Here is a 27,125-nt window from a genome sequence, read left to right as displayed (position 1 = left end):
AACATCTCTCTGAGCACCATAAAATCCATCATAAGAAAATGGAAAGAATATGGCACAACCGCAAACCTACCAAGAGGAGGCCGTCCACCCAAACTGAAGAGTCGGACAAGGAGAAAATTAATCAGAGAAGCAACCAGGAGGCCCATGGTTACTCTGGAGGAGTTGCAGAGATCCACAGCTGAGGTGGGAGAATCTGTCCACAGGACAACTATTAGTCGTCTACTCCACAAATCTGGCCTTTATGGAAGAGTGGCAAGAAGAAAGCCATTGTTGAAAGGGATCCATAAAAAATCCCGTTTGGAGTTTGCCAGAAGCCATGTGGGAGACACAGCAAACATGTGGAAGAAGGTGCTCTGGTCAGATGAGACCAAAATTGAACTTTTTGGCCTCAATGCAAAACGCTATGTGTGGCGAAAACCCAACACTGCCCATCACCCTGAGCACACCATCCCAACAGTGAAACATGGTGGTGGTAGCATCATGCTGTGGGGATGCTTCTCTTCAGCAGGTACAGGGAAACTGGTCAGAATAGAGGGAAAGATGGATGGTGCCAAATACAGGGAAATCCTTGAAGAAAATCTGATGCAGTCTGCAAAAGACTTGAGACTGGGGCGGAGGTTCATCTTCCAGCAGGACAATGACCCTAAACATACAGCCAGAGCTACAAAGGAATGGTTTGGATTAAAGAATGTTAATGTCTTAAAATGGCCCAGTCAAAGCCCAGACCTCAATCCAATAGAGAATCTATGGCAAGACTTGAAGATTGCGGTTCACAGACGGTCTCCATCCAATCTGACTGAGCTTCATCTTTTTTGCCAAGAAGAATGGACAAACCTTTCCATCTCTAGATGTGCAAAGCTGGTAGAGACATACCCCAAACCTGCTTGTGTGTGTGGCTGCGGCGCTCCCCGGTTCTTCCCGGCAGTACGCTGCCGGTGCGAACAGCCCAAGTATTAAACATGGACGAGGAAAGGAGGCGGAGCCCCGGTGCCCCGGTGCGTCTCGGGGTTAGAGGATGATGCTGTGACGTTAATGTATTGTTAAATCAGTCTCTTGTGTCCACTTCTCATAGAGCATTTTGCGCCCTAAACAACCGCCTATGTCGCCTGTACCAGGAGCCGCCCCTGATTACAGTCCCCATCCCCCATCTCAAAATCAAAACACAAGTACATGTGCGCTCTGTCACGTGCAGGAAAAAGCCCCAACAGAAAAGAAGGGGATAAAAAAAATAGACGTACGCAACGTGACTGACAGTCTCCGTCGAGCAATGAGCAGCGGGACATGAGGTAGCAACACGATAAACGCCGAGCTCTCGTCCAATCAGAGAGGAGCATGGGGGGGGGGGGGGCGTGGACATATCCCAGCGTCCGCACTGTGTTTACTTCCGTCAATATCTCGATGAGAGCAGCAGCAGAGGAGGAAGAGCTCGGAATAAAGCAGACGAGCAACTGCCAAGGTCTGTTTAACGTCTTCATCTCACCTGACACGTGGACTACGGCGTGGATTCTGTTTATTCCCTGCCTTCCCGTCGTGGTTATACGCGCAGAGTCGACTGACAGCTTCTTCTCCACTTGATTTTTTAAAATTTGTTTTACATCGTTGATATTTTGCTAACACTGTTGTTATGCAAAGACAAATGCGTCACAGTTGTTGCCTCGTGTGTTATTACTGCAGTTTTGCTTGTCAGTGTGTAAACAGGATGACTATAGATGGATTCACTCATGTTGTCAGACTGTATACACATATTCTGGCTGATTATTTTTAATGTAAATGTAAATACGTAATGTAAATACAGTGGATTTTGTTTTGTTGAAATATTTTGCGTTAAATTGTAAAAACATTGTATTTTTTATTGCATTCATGCATTATATATTTGAGCACACAGATAGATAGATAGATATATAGATTTATATATATTTGAACATCCTAGCCGGTGCAATTTAAAACCTTGTGCAGATAAAAGTTTTCAATGTCAGCTGACGGAGCTCAGCATCTCTGATGTACATTTTCCCTTTGAGTTTAGACGTGAATAATGAATTGTATAGTGAGGGATAAACTGAGAGACTTTTCTGCTATTCAGAATTTTGAAGAGTTGAATCTCAAATTTAATTTTGGTATTAGAAGATATTCAGAACTCTTTGCTTTCTTCATTTCAGGCATTCACTTGCTTATTATGTTTAAATCTATATGGCCTTTCTCTGCTTCTACTGAAGAGCAGTTAGTAACATCTGCTCTACTCCCCAGGTGTTTGGAGTGGCAGCGACATTCTCTGCTAATTGTCCCCCCCCTCCCCCCCAACCCTATACCTCCTGCAGCAGAAATGCCTTTCTTGGGAAAGGACTGGAGGTCACCGGGCTTGTGCTGGACCAAGACAGAGCACGGCTGGAAGAGGCTCATATACTATGGAAACGAGCTCGAGGATAACAACAGAGACATAGACTTGAAAGAGTAAGTTCATAACTTAATCGTTTCTTTCGCCACAGTCTACCTTAAATGGAAATCTTACACCAAAGTATAAAGTACCAACCAAACTGTTTAAATGTTCTACGTCCTTTATTGTTACGTCCTTTATGTTCTACGTCCTTTATTGTTGTTCTAAACAAGACATAAAGCACTTTATGAATAGATTGAAACATTCATAGGACACAAGGATCAATCCGTAGAAAGTATTTTAACAGGACGCATAGCTGACATGTTTTCATCTGGGTTTCTGTTGGAGTCGAGCCATTTCAAATGTCCCGTGTCATCATATGTCCATTTTAGGTTTGCTGCCAACGTGCTGAGTACTGTCAGAAATAACCAGGACACTTATCAATCAACAGACCCAGACTGGCTGCCAGAGATTAAAGACACAGTCACATCTATGACTCTGTCTCTCAGACTCTGATACATGTTTGCCATCTGTAGTGTTTCTTGATCATGGCAGACACTGTGAATCACTCTATTTGAGCATCTTGGTTCTTCTGGCTCTGTTTACACGTGTTTGATCTCAGTTTTTCCAAAAATGCAACTGCTTGATTTTTGAACATAGGAATCATGGTCATTTACTTCTCGTTGGCTACATGTGTCACTAACAATGGATGAAACCTTTTTTTTGCTCGACTAACCTGCTAACCTCAAACTACTGCACCACCTCACCTCCTATCTTTCCCCACAACAGAGTGGTACACACCAGTTGTCACCAGACATCTGTTCAAAGTCAGGGTTGCTTCAGAATATTGCAGGAGGCGCAATTGTATTTGTTTGCATTTCTGAACAGCTGTTTTCAGGAATTGTCCTGTAAACCAGATCAACTCGTCTTAGGGAGCAGCAAACAGCTCTGAATGTTGCAATGGTTGTCCACACTGTCCAAATAACAAAGACAGAAACTTAATGACCCTTTTATATTGCATTTCATAAGGACATCGTGTAAACCATGTAATGACTGATGGTTGTTATTTCTAAATAAGATGTAGATCATGTCTCAAATCCTATTGGCTGCAAGATTAATACATTACTACAGCATATGTAGTCTTTTTCGATCTAGGTGCACTTTAGGTCGTCTATTGCATTTTTGACATCTATCTTTCATTGTATGATGAAGAATCATTTTCTGATCAATCTAAGCTTTAGATACTGTATCTTCACCACGTGGATATGTCAGTGTGCAGAAAAAAGGGATGAGGTAGGAAATACACCAAAAGACATTGTTGTATTTACATAGTCAAAGTTTTAAAAGTGAAGGTAGCCAGGAAATCCTGATCGTTGTGTGTTGACGGGTGATTGTGGATTGTTTGTCATGTCTCTGTGCTACAGTTTGTGGCCTGGCTGTAAACCAGTTTTTCTTCAGGGCACCAACAGAAATGAAGTTGAATAAGTGCAGTCTGTGTGAGGCCAGGGTGAAAACAAGGATCTGGATACAACAGTTGTAAATGTTTTGACCAGATTTCCCCACTAAAGCCACAGCTTCTCAGGGGTCAGAGAAAAATCACGCAGCCATAGCTCTTCACTTGAGCCATAGCAGAGGGTCTCTGATGAGGCAATTTGCATCCCACAATTGCAGCCTCTTGTTTCCAGATGGGCGTCATGGCAGCTGACGGAGCTGGGCACAGGGTTGGTTTAAAAAATATCAAGAGAGTAATTTTATGTGAGACCATCTTGTGCAGCGTATCTTGTAAGAGCAAATATCCAAAACATCTGGAGTGAGGGAGCTGTTTTGAGTTGACCTTTACTACATCTTTGTATTTATTTACCAAAGTATTTAGGTCAGGCATTGGTGTCCCCCAAGTCATGTAACCTGGTTTTAACAAAGCTGACCTGCAAACCCCTGTGTTATTAAATTTTTGGTATATGATTAACTGACAGTAAATAAACCTTCCATTCTAATGAGGGGATTTAAATGCAGCACATAAATATAGGCTCACATAACCTTCCTGGAACAGGTTAAGTGCTCAAGAATAACAGAGAATAGTTCAAACAATGACTGTTGTGTGCTTTTGTGATGCTTTCCCTCCCAAAGGAGGCATTTAGTGGGTTGAAAGACTTGAACGACCACTGTTTGTTCAGAGCAGCTGAACTAAAAACATGTTCTGCTATTTCAGTCACTCCGCCGTGTGTTGCATGTGTGAGCCTGTGTGCAGTGTCAGTTGCCTCCCAGCAGAAGAGGTTGCCCTCTTATCTGCAGGAAACATGAAGTGCTTTGGAGCACGGCAACTGGTGATGAGTGGTCACAGTAATTGCATTCAGATGTTATGATCTTTTAGCAGCTATGGTTTTACAGTTTTAAAGTTGTCCCAGGCTAAAGTAGCTTTAACTAGAATAGGACTGAAAAGAGTTGATGCCTTCTCCAAGGCCCACAACAGTCCGCTAAAATTCAACCAAGCTTCACTAAATTACACACAATCAAAGATATCCCATACCTCATCCTTCCATCACGTTTCATGGTAATCTGCACGTAGCTTTTGTGTAATGCTGCTAACTAACAGACAAACTAATGTCAAAGATAACACAACCCTCATAAGAGGAGGTGATAACAATCTTTATAGCCTCATCCTCTGTTAAGAAGGGGACTCAGCCACACTTTGATGTGCCACTGTTGGTTGGAGCACCGCAACGACGCAATGATACATAATGGCTTATGTGCATGTATGGACCATAGCTGTTGATATACCCACTTGCTGCAACACACACTGCTGGTATTAGTACGATTAAGGGTGGATTCTGAGCACCAGTTGGTGATATCTCCTCCGGCCCAGTCTCGCCTTTTCTCTTGATTAGTACCTCACAGTATCACACGAGTCTGTGAGCAGTCTTTTTTAATGAAAGGTCACAGCTACACGCAGTTACCAGTGACATCATCTTCTTCTCATTGGCTTCTCTCCAATTAAAACTCACCAAGATCGGTCAGTGACATCATCCTCTTCTCTTTGGCCGCTCTCCAAATGAAAAGACACCCAGAATGGCCAGTGACATCATGCAGCTAGCGGAGTTACATCTGGCAGACCAGCACATGTGGCACAGAAAGAAAGAGGAGCATTATGGTCTCTGCTGACCTGGTACGCAGTGACACAGGAACAGTTTAGATGACAGCAATTCTCTAAAGGCCAGCAAACCTCTGCCACCTCTGTTAACATTCAAGTGACTGGAAGGGGCTGCGAATGTCTGTTGACATATTATTAATCTGACACCCTCTTGATTACTTATAAAGCGCTGAATGAAAGTTGCTCGGATGCATCTGTGTGCAGCGCAGTGAATAAGAGAAGTGAAACAGCCGAGAGTCGGCCCTGACTTTGTGTTTGTTTTCTCCCTTGTTCATGTTGAGTTCCTTCATAAGCTTGTGTATTTCAGGATATAGTTTAAATATCCACAGATCCGCCTGTACCTTCGTGCCGTGTGATTTTCTTTTCTCGGCTCTGGGGAGGATGCTGCCGCTCCTCATGCAACCTGTCACTCCTCACTTTTAATTAACTGCGACAGATTACTGTGCTTCCATGTGTCGGTGTGTGCAACTGGATAAATGGATAGAGACAAGGGATTACCGTCGAGCTCGATCCCCCCCGATCAGTTGAAATCGCCGTCGGACCAGCAAAGCCATGTTGTCATGATGCTGAAGAAGGAACAGCTGTTAACTTTCTTTAAAAAAATATTGTTCTCAACCTTTATTGGACCATTGCTGATTATAACAGGGACCAAATATTTATAGACACTAATCATGCAAATAATGACCTCTGCCAAGGAAGTTAGGTTTTCATTGGCTAAGTTTGTTAGTTAGCAGAATTAGATAAAATCTACTGGACAGCTTACAATGAAACTTGAGGGAAGGAATTTTTTTCCATCAACAGGTTTTTCAACACTTTTATGACGGTATTTGAACATCTTGGTTCGTCTCGCTCCACTTTTAACCACCTGACAACAGTGTGACCATTAATAATGTATGAAGCAGGTCGTTTCTGCCGTACCAACCTGCTCACCTCAAAACCACCGCAATACTTAACCTACGTATGAGCCGTCATCTCCTCCTGTCTCAATCCGAGTTGCTCCAGGGCACTGCAGCAGGGCACATTCTTAACAGTGGTTTATAATTTGCATTTTTTTTTTAGGTTAACTGGTCACACTACAGTGCAGTGTTATCAACAAATTCCTCCTGTGCTTCCTCTTTCCAAACAGGCTCTGCAATGACAGCAAAGAAAATCTGTTAGTGGGCGACGTGTGTGAGCTCCCCACAACAAAGAGGAAAAAGGATCTCGACAACAACAACACCAGATCTCAGTGTGAGTTTCCAGTAGAGACAAGTCATGAAGCCACCACCTACTGAACGTGAGATTATGATAATGAACTTCACAGTATCACATGTGAAGCTTAATCCTCAATAATATATACAAATCTTATGTTTGGAGTGTGTTTACAATACTTCAATATTTGTGTTTCAATAGCAGATCATTCAACGGGTGTAAAGGGGGGGTGGGAAAGTGGCTTAGGACTGAAATATTCCGCCCATGACGTTTTGTCCATAAATGGAATTCTGAGCCTGTTTTTGTACAGATCACAGAAAATGCTTCTTCACATCTGAGAGTCAGTGACACAGAGTTAGGAGGAGGCAAAGATACACTGTGTAGCATGTGTGCTGAGTTACTTTCTACTGCTACTCTTAATACATTCTTTTTAAGCTATACATTTTCTTTCAAATTTGACCATTTGTTTTCACTAAAATATGCATTTAAAGTATAACATTTCTATTGATTTAAACTACTCTGAAGACTATAAACTAGTTCAAATGAGCTCTACCTTGACCAACTACAAAATTGAACTACTGCTAAGGTATTAGCAATACTAATACAAAGTATAATATATAGAATATATTATTATCAACTTTATTTCTAAAGGGCTTTTCAAAACCAGAGTTATAAGGTGCTTTACAAAATAAAATATAAATGCAAAGATATCAAATCATAGAAAACCCATGTCATGCTCAGCAATACAATAAGACAAAACAGATAAAAGAAAAAGGTTAAAATAAAATATAAAAACCATAACAATCAAAAGGTAAACTATGAAAAAACTACTGAGATACTGATTGTGCTGATCTGATGTTGAGGGGAATTCATTCCACGGGAGCTAAAACCCAGAAAAGGTGGCAAACATTAGAGATCACCTACTACGTACGTCATTTATCTTCCTCTATAAAACACCCTCAGATTACATGATTCACAAAGATGGAAAATCAACCTTGTTCTTGATTATCCTTGGCCACATCTGCAGGAGACACTGTAGGTGGTTGAGACTTTCTACAGTCTGCAGGTGTGCTTAATCCCTGTGGAGCTGTGGACTGTAGAGGATGTGACCATCTCTCGACAGCACCTGAGGGTCTTCTCAGCTTCAAACTAGTCCGACAAGTCAAACTGGTTTTAATAAAAAACACATTTTACACTTCTGCTTTTGCTTAGTCCACTTCCACCCTCTCACACCTAGGTAACCCAGTGTCCTCATCCCATCTAATGCACCTATTGAAAGATTTTCGGTTTAATGTAGGCTTGCACAACAAAAACGCACACAGGATCATTTGTGATTATCTATAATGATATTTTAGTTTGTTTTTACTTGAGGAAAGGTAAACTAAAGCAGAGCTGTCCACCTGGGAATCCTGGGGGTGCAAAATATCATGCACATGTTATTAAGATCAGTCGCCCACTCAAAACACGGTCCATGTGTCTGGTTTAACCTTGCAGCTGTACTCCATTGACTTTAATCCGAACAGACAGTTGCAGTTTAAAGAGGTGGAATACTATAAACATGCCCTCAATCCAATATTGAGGCCTTATTAAAAAAAAGATCACAAATCGTATGATTATAGGCTTAAAGAAGGCCACCATGTTTTCCTTTTTGTACCAGCTGTGAACAGAAAGTCTACAACAGTCTCTCGTATCTGCTGCAAGGTTATTGGATTGTGTTGTATTGTAGATCGCACAGGTGCTTGTCACTTGTGTCCACTCAATTTACAGTATTGACATGTGCATGTTAACTGATGACAAACTGACTCCGAGGAACAATGTGTGCTTTTTCTGTCTTTTAGTTGTTTACAGGGATAAATGGATCTATGTGCTGAGAGGGAACTCAAAGGAAGTGAGTACTGGAGCACACTTTTCACACAAAGGATTTATTTGCAGCAGTATTTAATAAATTACAAGTCTTTATCAAACTCTGCGTGTGTGTGCGTGTGTGTCTGTGTGTGTGTGTGCAGCGACATGAATACAGCACGCTTGGCGAAGCGTTAAACCGTCTAGACTTTTCCAGTGCCATCCAGGACTTGAGAAGATTCAAATATGTTACGAAAGTGAGCGACAACGATTCACAATTCCTGTTGATCATTTTGTTGTAAATCTTGTACAAGCGACTCGCCCTCTAACCGTCGTACTGTCTCTCACCCGCAGCTTTTTCAGCTAATAGCCCGGTCTCAGCTGCCTTCTCTGAGTGGAGCTGCCCAGAAAAACTATTTCAATATACTGGAGAAGATGGTGCGAAAGGGTAAGAGGACCTGAGAGGAAGACTCCCTTTTTATGATGTTGCCTGTGACAAACCACAAAACGTGGTTATGAGGTCATGTTGCACAGTAGAGCAAAGAGAAGATCTAGACTGAGGTTCAGGCTGCCACATGTACATTTTTCATTTGGATTTAATAATTGTCCATAATAATTTACAATGTTTGGTCAGTTTTTTTGTACCTAAAATGACTACACAATTGATAAGAACAGATAAGTATCCATAATTTTTAATCGGCAGTAATGTGAAAAAGTTTTGAAATGAGTGAAACTTTAGAAAAGCAAATATGTTATATTGCTATTTTTATAACTCAACATCACATCTTATTTTGATTTGGCTTTTTGTGGCTGATCATACTTTCATTTTTGTGTTTCCTTCTTTTTTCTCTGATGTTTTCTTTTTCAAATTTGGTCCCTCTAGTCCTTGAGGACCAGCACAATCCTCGCCTGGTCAAAGACCTGCTGCAGGACCTGAACATGACTCTGCAAAATCTGACCATCCACCTTGGCAGATGTGTCCTCGTGGGCAACGTCAACATCTGGTTGCGACGACTGGAGAACATTCTCAAGTGGCAGCAGCAGCTCAACAACCTGCAGATCCCCAAGGTAGAGGAAGTGGGTTTTATTTATGCACACAGATTGGACGATGTGTCTCTACTTCTCTGTTGTTTACTGCCCAGCTCTGATTGGTGATTACTTTTTCCCCACAGCAATTGTGCACTGGCCGGTCATTCAACGACTTGCCCCTACACATGCAGAATCAAATCTTTTACAACTTATCTGACGCATATGATATCATTAACCTGGGACAGGCCACGCCCACTCTGCTCATGCTCAGTGAGAACCGGACGCTGTGGAAGAGACTGTGCCACTTCCACTTCTCAGACAAACAGGTGAGAGGACAAGATTGAATGTTTGTTATCGTAGGATGACATGTTAAAAGGTGGCTGCCCCATTGGCCTGCTAAGATGTACCTCTGTTGGTCTCTAGAGGGCAGGATTGCTACAGTGCAGTCTACTTGGTCTCTCTCACACAAACACACATCTTGTACACTCTATATCACACATGTCGCTTAAGCACCCACCCTGTTATAATAAAAAATGAACTTGGCGATATTTAATTCCTGCGTGTGTGTGCGTATGTGTTTGTGTGCATGTGTGTGCGTGTGTGTGTGCGTGCAGTTCTGTCAGAGCTTGGTCCTGACCAAGAGCGACAACGTGGACTGGAAGCTGATGTACTTCATGCTGCAGAAACACTACCCCATGAACGAGCAATACGGCGACACCTTGCACTTCTGCAAACACTGTTGCATCCTCTTCTGGAAGGTAAATGGGAACATAAAATACACCCGCAACCACATTCACAACAGGGAACACTATATGACTAACTAGTGCTGTTCCTCTGACTGCAAGTAAAGTTGTAATTGTTGATTACATCGAAGTTAACAATACATTTTAATTTGATCACCATTTACTGCTGTGAACTCTTTTATGTAGATGTATTGTTCAAAGGTCAAATAAATGACGGGTTTGACCTCAGTCACCCACTAGAGCTGATCTTTAACCACATGTAGGACACAGGTCACATTTATTTAATTAAGAGCTTGAGTTGTGTGAGGAAGATTCGTAAGTGAACTAAGTGCTTAGATTAAAAATGTCACTGTTACTATAGTATTCAATCCATGAGTATTAGAGCCACTCAAATTTAAGATTTGAAAATCATGTTCTTAGGAGGAAATTAAGTTGTAATTTCTCAAGAATAAAGTCAGAATATTACAAGAATAAAGTCTTATTGTAGAAAAAAACTTCAACATATGAGCATAAATAAGTGATTTTAGGCTCTGTGTCATTTTACAGGGAAATGTCCTAAGAGCAGCCTGTTGCCTGCGTTAAAAAAAGGAAGGAGGGAAATCTTTTTTTACTCAAGTTATTCTTAATTAATCCTTTGGCTCATCACCACCACATTATAAGTATCAGGGCTTTGAAAAGATACTGTGTCTATTCTGTGTGTTTGTAGTTTCTCTAGAAACAATTTAATTGGTTCAAGATTTTGGATCCAGAGGCAGTAGAACTCCAATGAGCATCAGTTCTCCTTGCTGTTAATTTCCTAAAAATATGTTTTACTTTATTGTCGTATTACTACGCCTTTCTTCTCAATAACGTTTTTAATCCTCGAAATGCCTGAATTGTTTTCTTCATAATGGCCCTAATACTGTGCAGTACCAATCCTTATCCGGATGATGTACCACCCACAGACATGTTATCCTCCCGGCTGGTTCCTTATACTGTTTAACCTCTGCCCTCTCTTCACCCCTCCTCTGGCTTGTCTCCCCCTCCTTCCCTGCTTCTTCCCCCTGATTCCTTAAGGATCGCCACCTGACTTTGTTATTCAAGGTACTTTCTGTCCCATCATGCCTTTCTGTCTCTTCAGTCGACCATTTGTCCCGTGTTTGTCCCAGTGAACCGACTGAGGGCTTATCTTTTCGCATGTGTTGAGCTTTGTCTTGTTGTGTTCTCTGTTTCGCTTGATGTCATCATGTTTGGCTCGTGTTTAGTAAACAGTGTCACTCTGACTTCTGTGCTGACTCTTTAATATTTCCTAACCACACTGTGTGTAATTATGTTCAGGACTGTGTTGCACCTGCTATCTTTAAAAACCACTGACTTGTTTTAAACAATTGCTTCATAAAACTATGTTGCACCATTACACCCACAGGAGAGCACAAAGATAACCTAGGTCACGTTTACATCTTGTTAGGACTGTAGGGCTTTTGTTAATCAAATGCAATCAACTATTGTTAATCAGCTAAAGTAGTAATAGTAAAATAATATTAATAAAGGTTTAAGGAAGCGAAGCAGTGTAGTATATTATGTTTGACTACCAGTCTTTAGTAAATGTATGTGTTACGTTTCTTTACTACATGCATACATAGAAAAAAATAAGTTTCGGAGATTGTAGTATTCACGAAATTCAATCTACGTCACTAACAACTCCAGTGTCACACGTCGATGTGTTCTGTGTGCACAACATGAGCAACCGCCTTCCTGCTTTCTGTGCTAACAATTCTGTGTCGACTCCGTTCCCAGGACTGTGGCCACCCGTGCACCGCCACTGATCCGGACAGCTGCCTCATGCCCATATCTCCTCAGCACTTTATCGACCTCTTCAGGTTTTAAACCCTCCGAAGTGTCCGTTGTCCCTCAGTCTCCAAACCAGAGTGTGTATACTTGACTTTTATACAGAAAAACAAAGGGCTTAAAATAAAATCTCTTTTTTATGACAATTAAACGCACATATGTTTCCCTAAGACTAAAGACAGGTCAAAGTTGTAAGTTGTTGATTTTAAGAATTTTGGTGTTAACGGATGAAATATAAGAGAAGGTTTTTCCTGATAAATGTTCTCGACAAAAGAGCTGCCCCTGACGGAAATTAAGAAACTATTATGAACATTTAATTCCTATGTTGAATGGATTTATATGTGAAAGGGGTTGTAGCATGTTTACACTAGAGATAAGTGAGTAATGATATGGATCTATAATGTTTTTTGGGGAGGGGGTTTTCTACATAGAAAAGATAATCATTTAAAAAGTGGCAGAATAAGATGTCTCATGTCGATGGTTTATTTATTGTCTTTCTGCGTTTTGCTATGTTGTGGGTTTGGGGTATTTGTTGCAATAACTGAATGCATGTCGTGTGTGAGTCTCTGTTTACATACTGAACGTTGTCCTTTGTGAATTCTTGGTGAGTTCTGAGTAGACCTACATGGTGGCATCAACATGAAAAGAAAATAACGTGAAAATAGCCGCGGAAATATTTATACAGCTTAACTACTTTTATCAAAACTGTCAGAAAACTGTCCAATGTGGCAGGCAAAGAAAATGTCAGAAGTTATTTATATCCTTCCTCCAACTTTTGTAATATTCCTTGACTGTTACATTTCTCTTTGTGGTACTATCATGACTTTTATGGGAAGGGAATTAGGTGAAATAACAATTAAATATTTCTAAAAACCTGCTTTTGCTCTACTTTTTCTATTGGGATGCTAGAAGATGTTTTTGTGTACTGGATAAAGATTTTGTCTGCCCTCGTGGATACATCGTCCAAAAAAATTTGTAAATATTGTCATTGAACACAGAAATGCCATTTATTTTAATGTTTTTATATTTTAAATTTACCTCAAAGAGTGGATAAGAAGTTTAAACAAAATTAGGAACTCCAAGTAAGTGAAGCCATGTAGTTACTCTGAGCTGCAAAGTGCAGAGAAAGTAGAGACAGACGGTGAGAATGCAGCTTTATTCTGCTCTGAGAAAATATAACCCAGCCTGTAGGTGAATAAATGAAGGATACAGGAATCCAGTGAAGTGGACCTACAGCTGTGTTGAAGCAGATTTCAGTATCAAACAAATTCAGTAAACAGCAAACAATGATTTTTTTTAAGTTCCTTATTCAGTTAAAAGAAACTTTACTGTAGCAGAAAGGAAATCACTCCTCATTGTCTCAGTCCTACACAATATACTGATTATTTAAGAGTGAACCAGCCTGTCTATAATACACAATAACTGCGGCTCCCCCTGCTGGTCAAAGCGATGCAGCACAGGAACAAAGTGGGCTGCCTCGCCTGCATCTGTGCGCGTTTTGTGAAGAGCTCAACAGGTTCCTGCTCAGAGGAAGATCTGGTTTCAATTTACAGCAAAAACACATGAGGTCATCTGACTGACATCATGAAAAAAGTATTCAGCTTCATCATTCATGTCTCCATCTATGACACAGTGTAGGTTGCTTTGATTTTATTCTCTAACTAATATGATAAATCAATTGATTATCAAAATACTATGCATTGACAAAGTAACTATAAAACAGTTTATTTCAAAGATGCGAGGCACTATATATTTGTTTGTTTTTCTGTGAGTGCTATTGACAAGAAATTCATATTTATCATAAATGAAATATGAACGCAGCGTTTCAACAACAGCAGCGTCACCTGTGATTCACTAAAACGACTGTGACAAAGTGTCTGTAGCTGTTTTCAGACATGCACTGACACATTTTCCTGCCATCTTCCCAGAGGGCCCGTGGGAGAGAACGCTAATGTCCGAGTCGGTTGCTCTGGATAATATTTCCAGAACTTTTGCCTCCAGGTAAAATGTCTGCAAAATGTGACTGACACAAAACTGAAGAATCGAAACAGATCTGATACAAAGATGCAGAATAAGATGTCAACTTGGAAACACGATGAGATTCAAGAGCCGACGCCAGAGGCGATGCGCTGGAAACAAAAATGTGATTTCTGCAGCAGTTCCCTGTTGTTGTGAACGTGTCTGACTCGGACAATCTCCAGCTGTGTTCTATAAATATATAAAAACCAAACTGTAAAATGTCCAGAACCAATTTTTCCTGACATTTAATGGAACTCATGTCTGAATCTGGCTTCTGTCTTTATCTTCCTTTACCTCTAACTCTCACTCTCACACACAACAACACACACAGCAACAGTTACAAACACACACCAGTATGCCAGAAATTGCACAACTCAGTATTGATGCATAAGTTAAGGCTTCAACCTCACATTCTGTAACAGCATAGCCATGAAAGAACAGAACCATTTCTAACTTTATAAAATCTGGAGTAGGATTGCATATTCTTCATCAGTTCTCTAATACTAAAATAAAAAACAGCCACAAAAAATGACATGAAAATCACTTTTTAAATCACATATCTACAGGTCAGGCATTTTAAGGCGTTCATTTGTTTTACTATACAATTTATACCAGTGATTCAAAACTTTCACAAGAAAGAGCCCATTGATAAAAGTAACATGCTGTCTTCATTGACTTTAAAGCTAAAATACCAAAGTCAATCTTCATGGTTCATGCGCAGGTCTTTACCACAGGACAGCAGCTCAACATCAGTTAGCACCTGTTAAGTTTAAAGACTACGAAGACGAGCAGATATTTGGTTCAGGTCTTCATCCTCATCACGCCAGTGTTGAAGGACAGAGGGGGTATCATAGGTTTAAAGGGCTACTATTTAAACCCCTCCCACGCGATGTCCGACACGATCCCTCTGCTCATCCTGCTGATGCCGGCCAGCTTGACCTTGGCACGAGACGTCCACGTGACAGCCGCTGTCGAATCCCTGGAGTCCGACAGGTTAGCGTAGCGGGAGGAGTCCTCTTCCAGGCCCTGCCCCCCCCAGGAGGCCAGGTCCAACTGAAGGCCTGGAGCCTCGGGTTGAGGCGACAGCGAGTCCCCATCCGGGCTCTTGTCCTCCGGGGCGTCATCGGTCGTGGTCTCGTTTAAGTCCTCCAGCTGAGGTGGCTCCCAGCCCTCCATCTTCTCCAGCTTCTTGGTGGGCGAGATCTGCCTCATGGTCATGGTGACGCTCTCCCAGAAACAGTGGCCCTTCTCCGGCTTGTCCTTCTTTTCTTTATCCTTCTCATCGTCTTTGATTTTCTTGTGAGACCTTCAGAGAAAGAATGACAATGAAGCCGCTGTTGCACAAAAGTTCACCATGAACATCTCAGCTAAAAATAACAGTGACTGGGTGGAGAACAGACGTAACACCAGGGGAACTCTCCCCATACAACGAGCCAGCATATAGGAATTCCCGGTTGTTTGTCACAGCGACGTGATTCATTTAGGTTTTCCTCTTCATGTGTGTTCCACATCACTGAGGCTCTGAAGGTTAGTTACTGCCAGCAAATACATATAAACAAGTACAAGTGGTTTGACCTCTGAGTTTGTGTTCACTAACATGAGTTGAATTAAGTCCGACATACATGTTATATCCTTGTAGGACAAAGCCTCATTTCATCAGAACTGTTGAAAGAATTAGTTTGATACTAAAATACATACAAACTAAATTGAACCTATTTAATACAGAATAGTTATAATCCCACATTATCCAGTTTGGGGAACCTCACCCTCTGCGGTCGGCCAGTTTCACTCCCGTCAACAAGAAGTGCTCGTCATCTTTAGAGGAGAACATCTTCTTCTCCCTCCTCTCCTTCTTGGACATGGTCTTCTTCACCTTGTCCTCCTGACAGAGAGCAGCAGACAGCAGCGTGTTTGAGCTCAAGTGAATAAACACATCTGGTGCGTGTAAGACTTGTTATCTCTGATGCCTACTTGGGACCGATTCATGCTCCAGAAGACAAATACTTCTCGAGGAATTTAGAAAAGCAGAAATATGTTGATCAATGTGGACTCCATCAAACCTCAAGTCATACATCCATCCATCCATATATATATACACAATTCTTAAATCTTATTTCTTCAATTAGCAAGAGGGCCGGTGGAAAATACGTTTTTATTGACCTGCTGCATTTTTGGGTCTTTTATCTATGAAGGTGTGCTAGGCTATTTTTTTTTTTTTTTGTTCCCATTGTTGGACAGAATGGGACTAATACTTCCCTCCAGTTTCCAGTCTTTGTTCTAAGCTAAGCTAACCTGTACCGCAGCAGCAGCATCATGTCGTCATCTTAAAAAAGTCAAACTATTCCTTTAAGGAAAGTTCATAATACTACGTTCCTATTGCTGTTGGACCAAACATCATAACTACATATTTATAGTAGACGTCAAAACAGAGTTTTTCATGTGCTCAGGTTCATGCAGACCACACTGTTACTGGACCTCTTGTATATATCTGCATGATAAATTAATAAAGAACTAAACTAATCTAGTAATAATGGATGGGAAGGGATGAGTGGGATGAGGCTCATCTGAAAACAGTGTGTGACGAACACTTTGTCTTCACAAAGTGTTCGTCACAACTTGCACAACACTCCGGTAGATGAAGAGCCAAAGACGGAGAAAAACAGAGAGAGGTCTAGTGGCACAGATCGGTCAGTGCTGTCTGGTACATTCCAGCGAGAGACCCTCCACTCCCCGTGAAACTCCTCCGGACTCGCATCGGAATTCCTCCCTGCCTGTACAGCTGCAAACCGAGCACAGATGCCGCCCTCCTCTGCGATTCAACTTTTGGCTTCGTTTCCCGCTGTGCCAGGGAAAATATCTCATTGTCAACAGTCAAGGTGATCAGGTTTACTCCCACTTGCCTTTGCTTTGTCGATATCGTAACATGCTCAGTATTAGAATAATTATCTAATGAACACATTTGGCCCTGGTCTGCCTTTTAAACTGCTTCTTTTTGTTCCTATATTTAACCTATCGAGGAGCTGCCTAATTCAAAGCGCTGCGTGTGAACAAACAACTATGAAAGTCGTCGCATTCAAACCAAACAGGAAAACGCACAATAAGATGTGTCACCAGGACTGAGATCCAGCTTCTAAATGTCACCACCACATAACGTGTGGACTTCACGATCCCGCTCAGGATCTCCTCTCATACCCAAACTATGTGACATTTAAGGGATTTGTAAACACATTGCCCGGTCCATCGTTGGTATGTCATCAGGAGACAGACACTAAGCCGATAAAATGAAAAAACAAATCCTCCTCCGCTCACCTCTCGCCCGTGGACAAGAACGCTGCCAGTTTCTTGGAGTTTATTGCCATCAAAGCAAAGAAACATTTCTAAATTTCATCTCAACTATTTCGAAACCCTTTTTATGTCTCTCTCCTCACTCCCTTTTCTTGTTTCCTGCCATCAAGTGTAAACTGTGAAAGAGATTTTTCTGTACTCGGAGGAACCAGAGATGCCAGGAGAGATTGAGTCTATCTGTACGTGTGTGTGTGTGTGTGTGTGTGTGTGTGTGTGTGTGTGTGTGTGTGTGTGTGTGTGTGTGTGTGTGTGTGTGTGTGTGTGTGTATATATGGAAATTCCAGCTCTGTATGTGCACGCATGCGTGCACATACAGAGGGCCAGCCTATTCACCATTCACTCCAGCATTAACCTGCAGGCCTCTAGAGCCAAAGCTGCTCCGTGCCCAGTAATCTCTCCAGCCAAGACGTAGGTAAACCAAGCAGCTCACTGGGGCTGGCTGTGTGGGGGGGCTTTACTTACATCTCTACACTCAGCAGAACAATAGAGCTCCTGTTGGGCCAAATTCTTCCATCCATACCCCAGAGGTGAAAGCGTACGGATTAAAGAGGCATTTAACTTTTTAGAAAATCTTGTATGAGTTGGGTTATTTTTCCAGGTACCCTGGCTCCTTTTAGTTGTCCAAAATCAAGCAGATTAGGGTTAGGTGAACTGGAGACATTTTCAATCGGTGTAAATGGTTGCTTATTTCCTCCGATACGCTGATGAGCTGTTCAGGGTGTGCCCAATGTCTGCTGGGATTGGTTGGATGGATGGATGAGTTGTAGGTAGGATCTAATTACTTCACATTCTCGCAAAAATAGTGCAAACTTTTTGTACTAATCGAAGCTAAGATAAGCTGCTGTTTGTAGCTACATATTCAAGATACGAGTGGTTTAAATCTTCTTATCAGTCACCCTTTGCATAAATAGAATAAGCATATATTGCAAAAATGTTTGACTACTCCTTTAAACAATGAACTGATCAGAATTGTGTCGTCATTTAATGTGCTTTTTGGCTTATTGACAAATCAATAAATCTATTTTATTAAATAAGTAGCAGAGGGAGAATTAACTGTGTTACAATGAAATCAAATATAAGTTTATATCCAAAACCACACATCCATCATTTATCAAAAGACAGCTGTGCGAGTAGTTTTACCCCTGGCATAGAAGTGAATCACATTATGGCTCAGGACAGAAAGTATGGAGCCCCTTTGGAACATCTGCTTATATATTTTTAAGGGTGAAATTAAGTAGGTTTTGCTCGATTAAACACCCTCTTATTTAGAAATTTAATCAGCCTTTTACAGTTAAAGTGTCACCTCCACTTGCAACACTCAAGCTCCACTTTGTATATCCTAATATGAGCATAAAACAACCAACAGTGGAAGAGTTGCAGCCTTCCACAGTGTCCGAGCAGCTATTTTCAGCCTTGTTTTTCTTCCACAGTGATTGTTCCCGTCAAAAAAGTTTTCGAAAGAATGTTGCATTTCCTTCCCCTCTCTTCTCTGGCCCAGCCGCCGCTGTCCTCACAGGCGGGACCGGTCGTGAAATATGTCCCGGGAACTAAGTCACCTACAGTAAGTGTACATGCAGTCGGAAGGCGGCATAGAGTTCAGAGACAATGGAGATTGCGCTTTCCACGCTCAGAAGAGTTCAGACATGACCGCAGCATTCGAGTAATGTCAGCACAGATCGGATCTAACAGACTGTATCTCAGGAACAAAGACGCAGCTCATAATCTTATTCACACAATGGGCACAGCTGCAGGTGCAGATAAAATCACCCACACGTAAACACAAAGTTTACGGGGACGACGACAACACTGAACAAGCGTGTTTGAGATTTATTCCACACTTTGACCTTCAGCCTTATTTACGACTTACTAAGTGGATCATGTTCTGACATTTGTTTTGTGTTTCAAACAAGCTGTGAGCTGTTGATAGTTGAGCAAATTCTCGATAATGTTGGAGCAGCTATACATAAATCCATCATCAACCAGTGAAAGCATTAAAGGTTCAGTCGGTAGAATTTAGTGACATCTAGTGGTGAATTTAAATGTGGCAGCTGAATACCCCTCAACTCATCCCCCCCTTCCAAACATGATAGAGAACCAGTGAAGGTCTAAACAAAGTAACTTCCCTCCTAACTTGGACTTAAGGATAAAGGGACACACACACACCATAACAACAAACAAAACCTTTTTTCCATGATAAGCTTCAGGATAAAGCAGACGATGATAGCTGAAGGCTGGCGTGTTTACAGATAAACAGTGCAGAGCTGTCCTCTGAAACTCATCTACACTGTGAAACAAAGGTCATCTGACTCTGTGTGTGTGTGTGTGTGTGTGTGTGTGTGTGTGTGTGTGTGTGTGTGTGTGTGTGCTTGCGTCACTGAGGTCGGTTTTAGGATATGGATGTTTTTCGTGACATAACACTGACACTTTTAGGGTTACACAAGAAAAAGAGTGTGACGCCATATGAGAGATTATGAGCATGTACAGACAGTGTTCAGTCAATGTGTGAGATGATAAGAGTTTTTTTGGCTCCGTATCTACAGGGAGTCACTGTCAGGGGTAAAAGAGTGTAAACGCACAATAGGTTTGGATGCAGATAGTGTGTTTGTGACCGTGTGACATCCACTAGCTGTGAAGTTGTGCTTTTTACCTTGGACACATCAATGACAGCTTCCTCCTCCTCTTCCTCTCCTGTAATATCTTTGTCCTGAGAGAGACACACACACACACACACACAGACACACAGAGACAAATACCAGCAGTGAGTTAACACAAATAGCAACCTCCCAACACAAACACACAACATCCACCTTTTACAGCAGGGATGCATGAGTGGTGAGTGTGTGCAGGCTTTCCTGTAAGAGAGAGGGAAACCTTTTTAGAGCCGTAACACAAACACGCTGTGTTTGGAAGGCGAGATGGAGGGATGGGGGGACGAGAGGAAACCACTGAGCTCAGAGGGGAGATTTAAACAAAAGAAAATAAACGAAAATCAATGACCTTTTGCCTTAAGAGAGCTAAAGCAGAGTTATTTTGGTTCCATTGTGCTTCAGTCCCCAGCCTTTTTGTCATTTTTCATATATCCTTTGTGTAATATCAGTTTTATAATTTCATTACTTTTACTGTCCGATGTTAAGCTCCATGCAATTTTGTTTTGGCGGGAAGACAGCTCCGGGTCTTTCTAAGAGAGACTGAATCATATACTGTTATATGGGAAAAAGTTATCAAAAGTTATCGCAACTAGATTAAGAGGATACCTCCTGCAAGGACCAATAGCCTCCTTATGAAACCACATTTAAATTCACCAGATTGGGATTTTTATTTGCATCTAATTGCACACACTCATAAATATCAGTCCCCTAAACATGCCTGTTTTTTCATTAAGATTAACCATCCCATGGCTCTTCTTTCTTTCACCAGGTTTTTACATAATCCTGCAAACTACAAAACAAAGCAATGCAGACAGAAACATAACATCCTTGGTGGAAATGACAAACAGGTAAATATTCAACAGTTTAACTTTAAATACTGAGTATTGTTTTAATAAATATGAACCAAATTGATAATCTTAGTCTAATAACCTATTTGGATTAGTCATGTAAACCAGGAAAACCTTTTATGGTCATGGTCACCTTGATGTCCTCTCAAAGGTTAAGTTCACAATCTTGGCGCACAGTCATTGTTTCTCTTCTTTGGATTTAGCACATTATGACCACAGAGGATCAACAAAAACCTGTTTATTTTGTGAGTGTTATCTTGAAACTCATCATATTCTAGCTGAACATCCATATCAGTCTGTTTTATTCTTAACCCTGGTAGTCAACGGTGGTGCCATAAATATGATACCATCGACAGCCAACATTTATCGCCAGAGTTTTTAATCTTCAAAACGCTTTTGACTGGTATTTACTGTATTTGCAGCCCTGCGGTGTGCCTCTGAACACGTCTGACTGCATTTGGACTTGCCCCGCGAGATATAAAAAAAAAAACTGTAAATCATAGGAAAAGGGCAGCAACAAGTCATCAGACGTGCAGCTGAGCCGGAGATTACTGACGCAGAGCCAGAATTCCTGTAAAATTATCAAAGCTGCGAGGACATCTTACGACTCCATGAGAGAGAGAGAGAGAGAGAGAGAGAGAGAGAGAGAGAGCGAGAGAGAGAGAGAGAGAGAGAGAGAGAGAAGTGGTGGATGGACATGTCTGAGCAAAGTCTACTGGGTCTCCGCCACCTGAGCTGATCAAAGACCCACACTCACACACATGCCGATTGCTGACTACTGTTAAGAGCGTAAAAGCATTAAAGACTTGGAACAGAGGGGTAAGCTGAAAGCGGAGGGTGTGTGTGTGTGGGGGGGGGGGGGGTTCAGGGGAGAGAGTGTAGTGTTTCGGAAAAATACGCTCCTGACAACAGAAAACAAGAGTTCTGCTTTCGCCCCTCGGGGGGGCATTTTTTCCCTGCACGTCTGTCTCTCTTCGCCTCACTGACTGTGTCTGTGTGCAGCCGGCAGCCGCAGTGTGTAAATTCTAGCACTGTGTCGTCCGGGCGAAACAAAACTAAAGAAAGTCAGATTACAAGGCAATAAAGACGCAGAGTGAATTTTAATACCAGAGCACCAGTAGTCGGCTATTTTCAGAGAAGCATCTCAATACACCACATTCTACACAACCACTGACTCAGAGACTGGAACTGGTTTGTTTTACCAAACACAGGCTTCATACATAGAAATAGTAGTAAACTTTTTATAGCAACTTTCAAGGGACCCAAGAACGCTTTACAAATTTAAGAGGACATTTTTAAGATGACAGAGACAAAGACAAGGATAGATTGTTTCAAATAGTAAAGGTTAATGAGAAGATCAAAACTCAATCAAAAGATTCTTACTAGTTTTACTAAATGTGAAGCTACAGCTGAATGAGTTGATAAATAGCTCAACCTATAACCTGGGACATTTAAATAACTTGGCTTAACCACAGACATGACTTTTCCCCAAAAGTGAAGCCAAAGCATCTTAATCGCCACCTGGTGGCTGGCTGCAGTTAAGGTCATAAACCCTGCCTTCTCTACGTTAATGAATGGGACATTTATCTAAAGAAAAAAATTGCTTTCTGTTATTTTTGGTTGTTCTTGTCACATTTTGGTTCAAGTGATTGCTAATGCACAGACTCTGGCTCTAAACGGGCAAGATGGCGGCGCCCGCTTCATTCCTGAACAGTGGGAGGAAGTGGAGACACGTCGTCCTTCTTTTAATACAGTCTACAGCCGTAACGCTCATGTTTGGACTGAGATGGACAGAAAAAACTCCTGTTATTTCACTTTTTAAGTCATATGACGTGACCAGTTTTTTCCACTTGGCTGCGTGAAATTGTGATTTGAATCACCAATTGAAAGAACAGCAAATACGCCTAATCGATTTTCCATGGTTTACTCATTAACAAACAATAACTAATTTGTCACAGCAAAAACAATTGGTTGTGGTTCCACAGGAGGACCTCATGACTTCCTAGAGATATTATCCAGCTTTATTACCAAGCCGAGCTTATCAGCTCATTTGGAGTTTTATATTTGGCATACGGATATAAGAGGGGAGTTCCCTTATCGGTAAACCCTGGTAAGAAAGTGAATAATTATATTCTGAAGAATGTCAAACATATATTTTCAATGTTAAAAAGGCAGCTTGTCATGATGATTTCATTTGAACTTTTAGGAGGTTTGATTTCCTCAATGTAATCCTGATCCCCCTCAGTCAGTGATCCCCTCGGCTTTACCTTCTTTTTCTCCTCACCACTAATGATTTAGATGTGAGGCCGTCTGAAGTGAGCTCAGCCCTAATCTGTCCTCTCATGATCCCACTTCACAAAGCAGAGCCTGTCAGTGGAGTAACAGTCACGTTTCCAAAGTACTCAGGTGTGTTACTGCTTTAAGCCGTGAAAAAACAGGTACTCGCACCTCCCACGTTTCCCCAGCTGGGTCTTGCAGGCTATTGAACTTCAACACAAGGTGAGGGGTGAGAAAGCTGCGACACAAGGCTGACTGTCGCCCTTGAGCGCTGTGGAGGGAGGAGAGATACTGACTTCAAAACCTGTATTAGATCTCCACCCTTCCCCCCTTGATTTTCCTCTTTTCATCTGTGTCTGTGGATGTATTATCCCTTTATACTTGACTGTCTCTACCTGCCAGTTGGTCTCTGATGTACAGTTTTCTGTGAAGCCTGAGTAAACACAATGCAAAAGGGGGAGACTTGTTGTTTCTTGCAAAGACTATAGCTACACATTACATTTTGATGAGGAAAGTACAACTTTGTCGAAGAGAAAATTGTCGGTGTGACCGAAAGGTTGCAAGTTCAGTCCCTGGACCACCAGGATCCATGAAGGTGGAGAAAGAGACAGGGCAGTGTTCAGGGCGCCCTTGAGCAAGGCCCCTTATTCCCTCCCGCTGTTATTCTGAACCAACTAATCCAGCTAACATGTATAATGTAATTAAAAAAAAGTGAATCAACAGCTCTCCAGTCTAGTCTCAATAAAATGTTATAACCTAGGGTGCAATTACAGGGTGGGTGGGGTGGCTGCACCCCCCAAATTAATAAACTGGCCTGTGCACCCCCCTAATAATCATACTGTCAAACTACATCAAATATTGACTGTTATAAAACATGATCAAGTTTTTGGTTTTCACAAATAAATTTAGCACGAAAAAAAGAATTACTGCTCTGGCAAGTGTTATATATAAATAGTGATTACTTCTGATGTATATCAATATTATTATTTGTTGGTAAGAAATAAATTCCGATATTATATGTATTTGAGTATTTGAACATCCTTAACCCCCAAAGTTCAACCCAAAGTAATGCCCTTGGTTATAACCTTTAAAAATAAGTTAGAATTCATTGAAATATTATATGTACCAATTAATGTGTTTACGTCAAATTAGTGCTGAGTAAACACCACCATATTTCTGAAGTGGCACCTTTTCAAGCAAAGATGAAAATAAATGCATTGGTTCAGCTTCTCACATTTGAGCATTTGCTGTTTAAAAAGAAGGGGCTAAATCATTGTTCATGCAATGTGATCTTAATCCAAAGATAATCTATATCTGGCTCTTTCTACTTCCCTCTCTTCCTGACCCAGACCAGACAGTGTAACTATGCGATCTGAATAAGGAGAAGGAAAAGACTGCATGTCCAGACTGTGTTATCATAACTTTATATCCTGGCTTCTTCCTGTATCGCTGCTGGGTTAGATCTGCCTCTCCAGTGTGTTTACGACATTTTATGATCCCACCCCTGACCCCTGGATAGGCTTTATGACGGTGGCAACGGAGGAGGACCTCCCTGATGACTTTCCCAGGATTTCTCTGCTCCGTCCTCGGATCAGCATCGTATCAACCACGTAGTCTTGGTGACGTCTGGGAAAGGGGTCAGAAACCGATCTCAGGGCGGCTCCTCGGAGGTAAGGCCCAAATGCGTTGGTTCCCAGGGTGGACGTTGTTAAGAACAGGGCCAATAAAACCCAGCCATGTGTCACAGATCTCGACATTATCACAACAACGGATGAAAAATGCCGCTGCTGCCTGAACTTCCCCATTGAATGCTGTAACACTGATAAGACATTTAACAATAGACATTTAAAATACTTTTTTCATCACTTTTCTCATTATTATTTGTGCATTATTATATTTGCAGATTCAAGCACTGTAGCACATCTTATTGCCGAATTTGTAAGCCTCAGATTTTTATAAGTGTACTCAACACACTCCTAATGAAAACAGCTGTCTCTTAACTTCCCCCATAAAACCTTGAATTGTTGTTTTAAAAAACTCTTATCACCTACGCAATAAGGTGATTAGATACCACAGGCAGGATGACATGTTAGTTTTCACCACATCATCAGGGATGCTCTGTTTTGACTGCAAAAACTGTCAGGTATGCATCACATATCTGATGTCAACGCCTGAAACTTGTACATTTAGATTATATTGGAGATCTAATCGACGGGTTAAAGAAACAACAAGAAACACGTCTGCTTGCTATTTCTCACATGTCAGGACTGCTGGATGCCTTCCATCATGCTTGGTATGTGTGTGTGTGTGTGTGTTGGTGTGTGTGTGTGTGTGTGTGTGTGTGTGTGTGTTTCTTATCATGGATTCTCCCATGTGCCTCTTCCCAACACCTTGATAGAACCCAGCTGCTTGCAAATGCTGATACAGAGTCTTAGAGACTCTTAGAGACCACACACACAAACACACACCCACACAAACATATTGGTGCTGCTTAATCAAATTATAGCTTCATACATAGAAGGCTGTGTGTGTGATTGATTGATTGATCGGAGAAATACAACAAAGAAAAGTGCTGAGATTATTTCTACGTTTTCGTAATCTGTATTTATGGAATTACATTGTCCCTGAAGTTCTGAATGATTAACTCTCCTCCTTTAACCTCTCCTCTCTTTGCTCCTCAGCTGACATGACATGAGTTTGACCTCCTCTTCCTCCTCCTGCTGCTGCTCCACATTCTGTTAAACAGCATGAGGTGTATCTTGACAGTTTTTTTTAGAAGTTAAGCAACTTCCATCGGAAAAAATCTTCAAATCCAAAAAGAAGAATGATTTCAATAATGACTGGTTGTGTGTCTCCCTTATCATGCTTCAGTCCCTTGTTATGCTTTATCCTTTAATTTATAGTTAGTGTTTATAGTTTGTGTATGGGTTTACCTTCCACTCAACTTCACTGCTAAGCCCCTCAGCCTGTTTTGGACATCCTGACACTTGTTTTGGGAGGAAACACAATGAGACAAAGAATGGGCTGAGCAGGTAGAATAATCTAATTCATTAGAGTTACACATGAGCATTTCACCATCATTATCAAACCTTATTTAAACACGTGTAACTGCGGTTGTTAGTGAGCAGCTTCCCCTCCATCCGTGTCATTGTTACCTTGTAGGAGTGATGATAGTGCCAGGACATGTCCTCTTCCTCTGACGCATAATCCACCAGCACTTTACTCTTGCTTCTCTTAAACATATCTCCACGGGTCGCCGGAACACGCCGTCTTGTTCTTAGGAAAATAAATTGATTTGTCAAAAACAAAGCGTAAAGTTCAGCCTGTGGAGCACTTCGGTCCCGGTCTGTCCCGTTCCTCTTCGCAGCGCTCCGCTCGTTATTTGATTGTTTCTCCAGCAGCAAATCCCGCAGGTTCTTCCTCTGGAAACACGGATTATTCCTCCATCGAGGCTCCAGAAGCTTCTCTTTTCTTTTTGAGAGACGCTCGCTGCTGCTTTCGCAGGAGTTCGGTGAATGTTTGGTGCGTTTTTACGCAGACTCGACCACCTGGACCTCCGCCCGTCGCTCCGCCCCCCCCATGCTCCGGCTCACTGTGGTCACCATGGCAGAGGGGAGAGGACCAATGAAAACCGTTAGCTTCAATTTATGACATAAAACTATATATTTCGTATCGTGAATGGAGACAAAGTCACAACAAACTGGAATTTAAGTGAAACGATCTTCGGTTCAGAGGGAGTCGATCCTGCAAACACACAAATCTTGTTTGACTCAATATTTGTCTACAGTGCATATCAATTCAATGATGGAGGAAGAACTCAGCCCCTATAGGCTACTT

At 41.6% G+C, this 27,125-nt stretch overlaps 2 protein-coding genes and 1 long non-coding RNA gene across 7 annotated transcripts; 1 reads left to right on the top strand and 2 right to left on the bottom strand.

Annotated features, from left to right (window-relative positions):
* The first annotated feature begins 1,342 nt into the window (after positions 1–1,342).
* Positions 1,343–13,028, top strand: fbxo25 (F-box protein 25). 5 transcript variants are annotated; one of them, XM_053445065.1, is made up of 11 exons: positions 1,347–1,456; positions 2,316–2,448; positions 6,646–6,749; positions 8,549–8,598; positions 8,717–8,809; positions 8,907–9,000; positions 9,436–9,620; positions 9,725–9,907; positions 10,196–10,339; positions 11,381–11,407; positions 12,101–13,028. In XM_053445065.1, the coding sequence occupies exons 1-11, from the start codon at positions 1,399–1,401 to the stop codon at positions 12,188–12,190; spliced, it is 1,161 nt and encodes a 386-aa protein (XP_053301040.1). In that variant the 5' UTR covers positions 1,347–1,398; the 3' UTR covers positions 12,191–13,028. The 5 variants fall into 5 exon arrangements, with proteins under 5 accessions (XP_053301042.1, XP_053301040.1, XP_053301041.1 ...); XM_053445067.1 differs by lacking the exon at positions 12,101–13,028 and having other exon boundaries at positions 1,343–1,456; positions 2,245–2,448; positions 11,381–12,094; XM_053445066.1 differs by lacking the exon at positions 11,381–11,407.
* LOC128460053 (uncharacterized) lies at positions 5,386–6,686 on the bottom strand. The gene is made up of 3 exons (XR_008342174.1): positions 6,442–6,686; positions 6,018–6,085; positions 5,386–5,473 (listed from the first exon to the last, which is right to left on the bottom strand). It is a non-coding gene; the product is annotated as an uncharacterized LOC128460053 (long non-coding RNA).
* si:ch211-225h24.2 (uncharacterized protein LOC564539 homolog) lies at positions 12,570–26,851 on the bottom strand. The gene is made up of 4 exons (XM_053445068.1): positions 26,444–26,851; positions 20,163–20,219; positions 15,937–16,052; positions 12,570–15,476 (listed from the first exon to the last, which is right to left on the bottom strand). Exons 1-4 carry the CDS (start codon positions 26,528–26,530, stop codon positions 15,038–15,040), a joined length of 699 nt encoding a protein of 232 aa, XP_053301043.1. The 5' UTR covers positions 26,531–26,851; the 3' UTR covers positions 12,570–15,037.
* Positions 26,852–27,125: the final 274 nt, after the last annotated feature.

This window comes from Pleuronectes platessa, chromosome 17 (genome assembly GCF_947347685.1).
Source record: "Pleuronectes platessa chromosome 17, fPlePla1.1, whole genome shotgun sequence".
In the NCBI taxonomy this organism is placed as follows: Eukaryota; Metazoa; Chordata; class Actinopteri; order Pleuronectiformes; family Pleuronectidae; genus Pleuronectes; species Pleuronectes platessa.
Note: the sequence above shows the minus strand (reverse complement) of the source record. Positions and strands in the feature narration are given on the sequence as shown.

Coding starts and splice junctions, on each gene's coding strand:
- fbxo25 (XM_053445063.1), top strand. CDS start 1,399: ATGAGAGCAGCAGCAGAGGAGGAAGAGCTCGGAATAAAGCAGACGAGC. Junction 9,001..9,435: donor GGAGAAGATGGTGCGAAAGG/GTAAGAGGACCT, acceptor TGGTCCCTCTAG/TCCTTGAGGACCAGCACAAT. Junction 10,340..11,380: donor GTTGCATCCTCTTCTGGAAG/GTAAATGGGAAC, acceptor TGATTCCTTAAG/GATCGCCACCTGACTTTGTT.
- si:ch211-225h24.2 (XM_053445068.1), bottom strand. CDS start 26,530: ATGTTTAAGAGAAGCAAGAGTAAAGTGCTGGTGGATTATGCGTCAGAG. Junction 20,220..26,443: donor ACTATCATCACTCCTACAAG/GTAACAATGACA, acceptor TGTCTCTCTCAG/GACAAAGATATTACAGGAGA. Junction 15,477..15,936: donor AAACTGGCCGACCGCAGAGG/GTGAGGTTCCCC, acceptor CTTTCTCTGAAG/GTCTCACAAGAAAATCAAAG.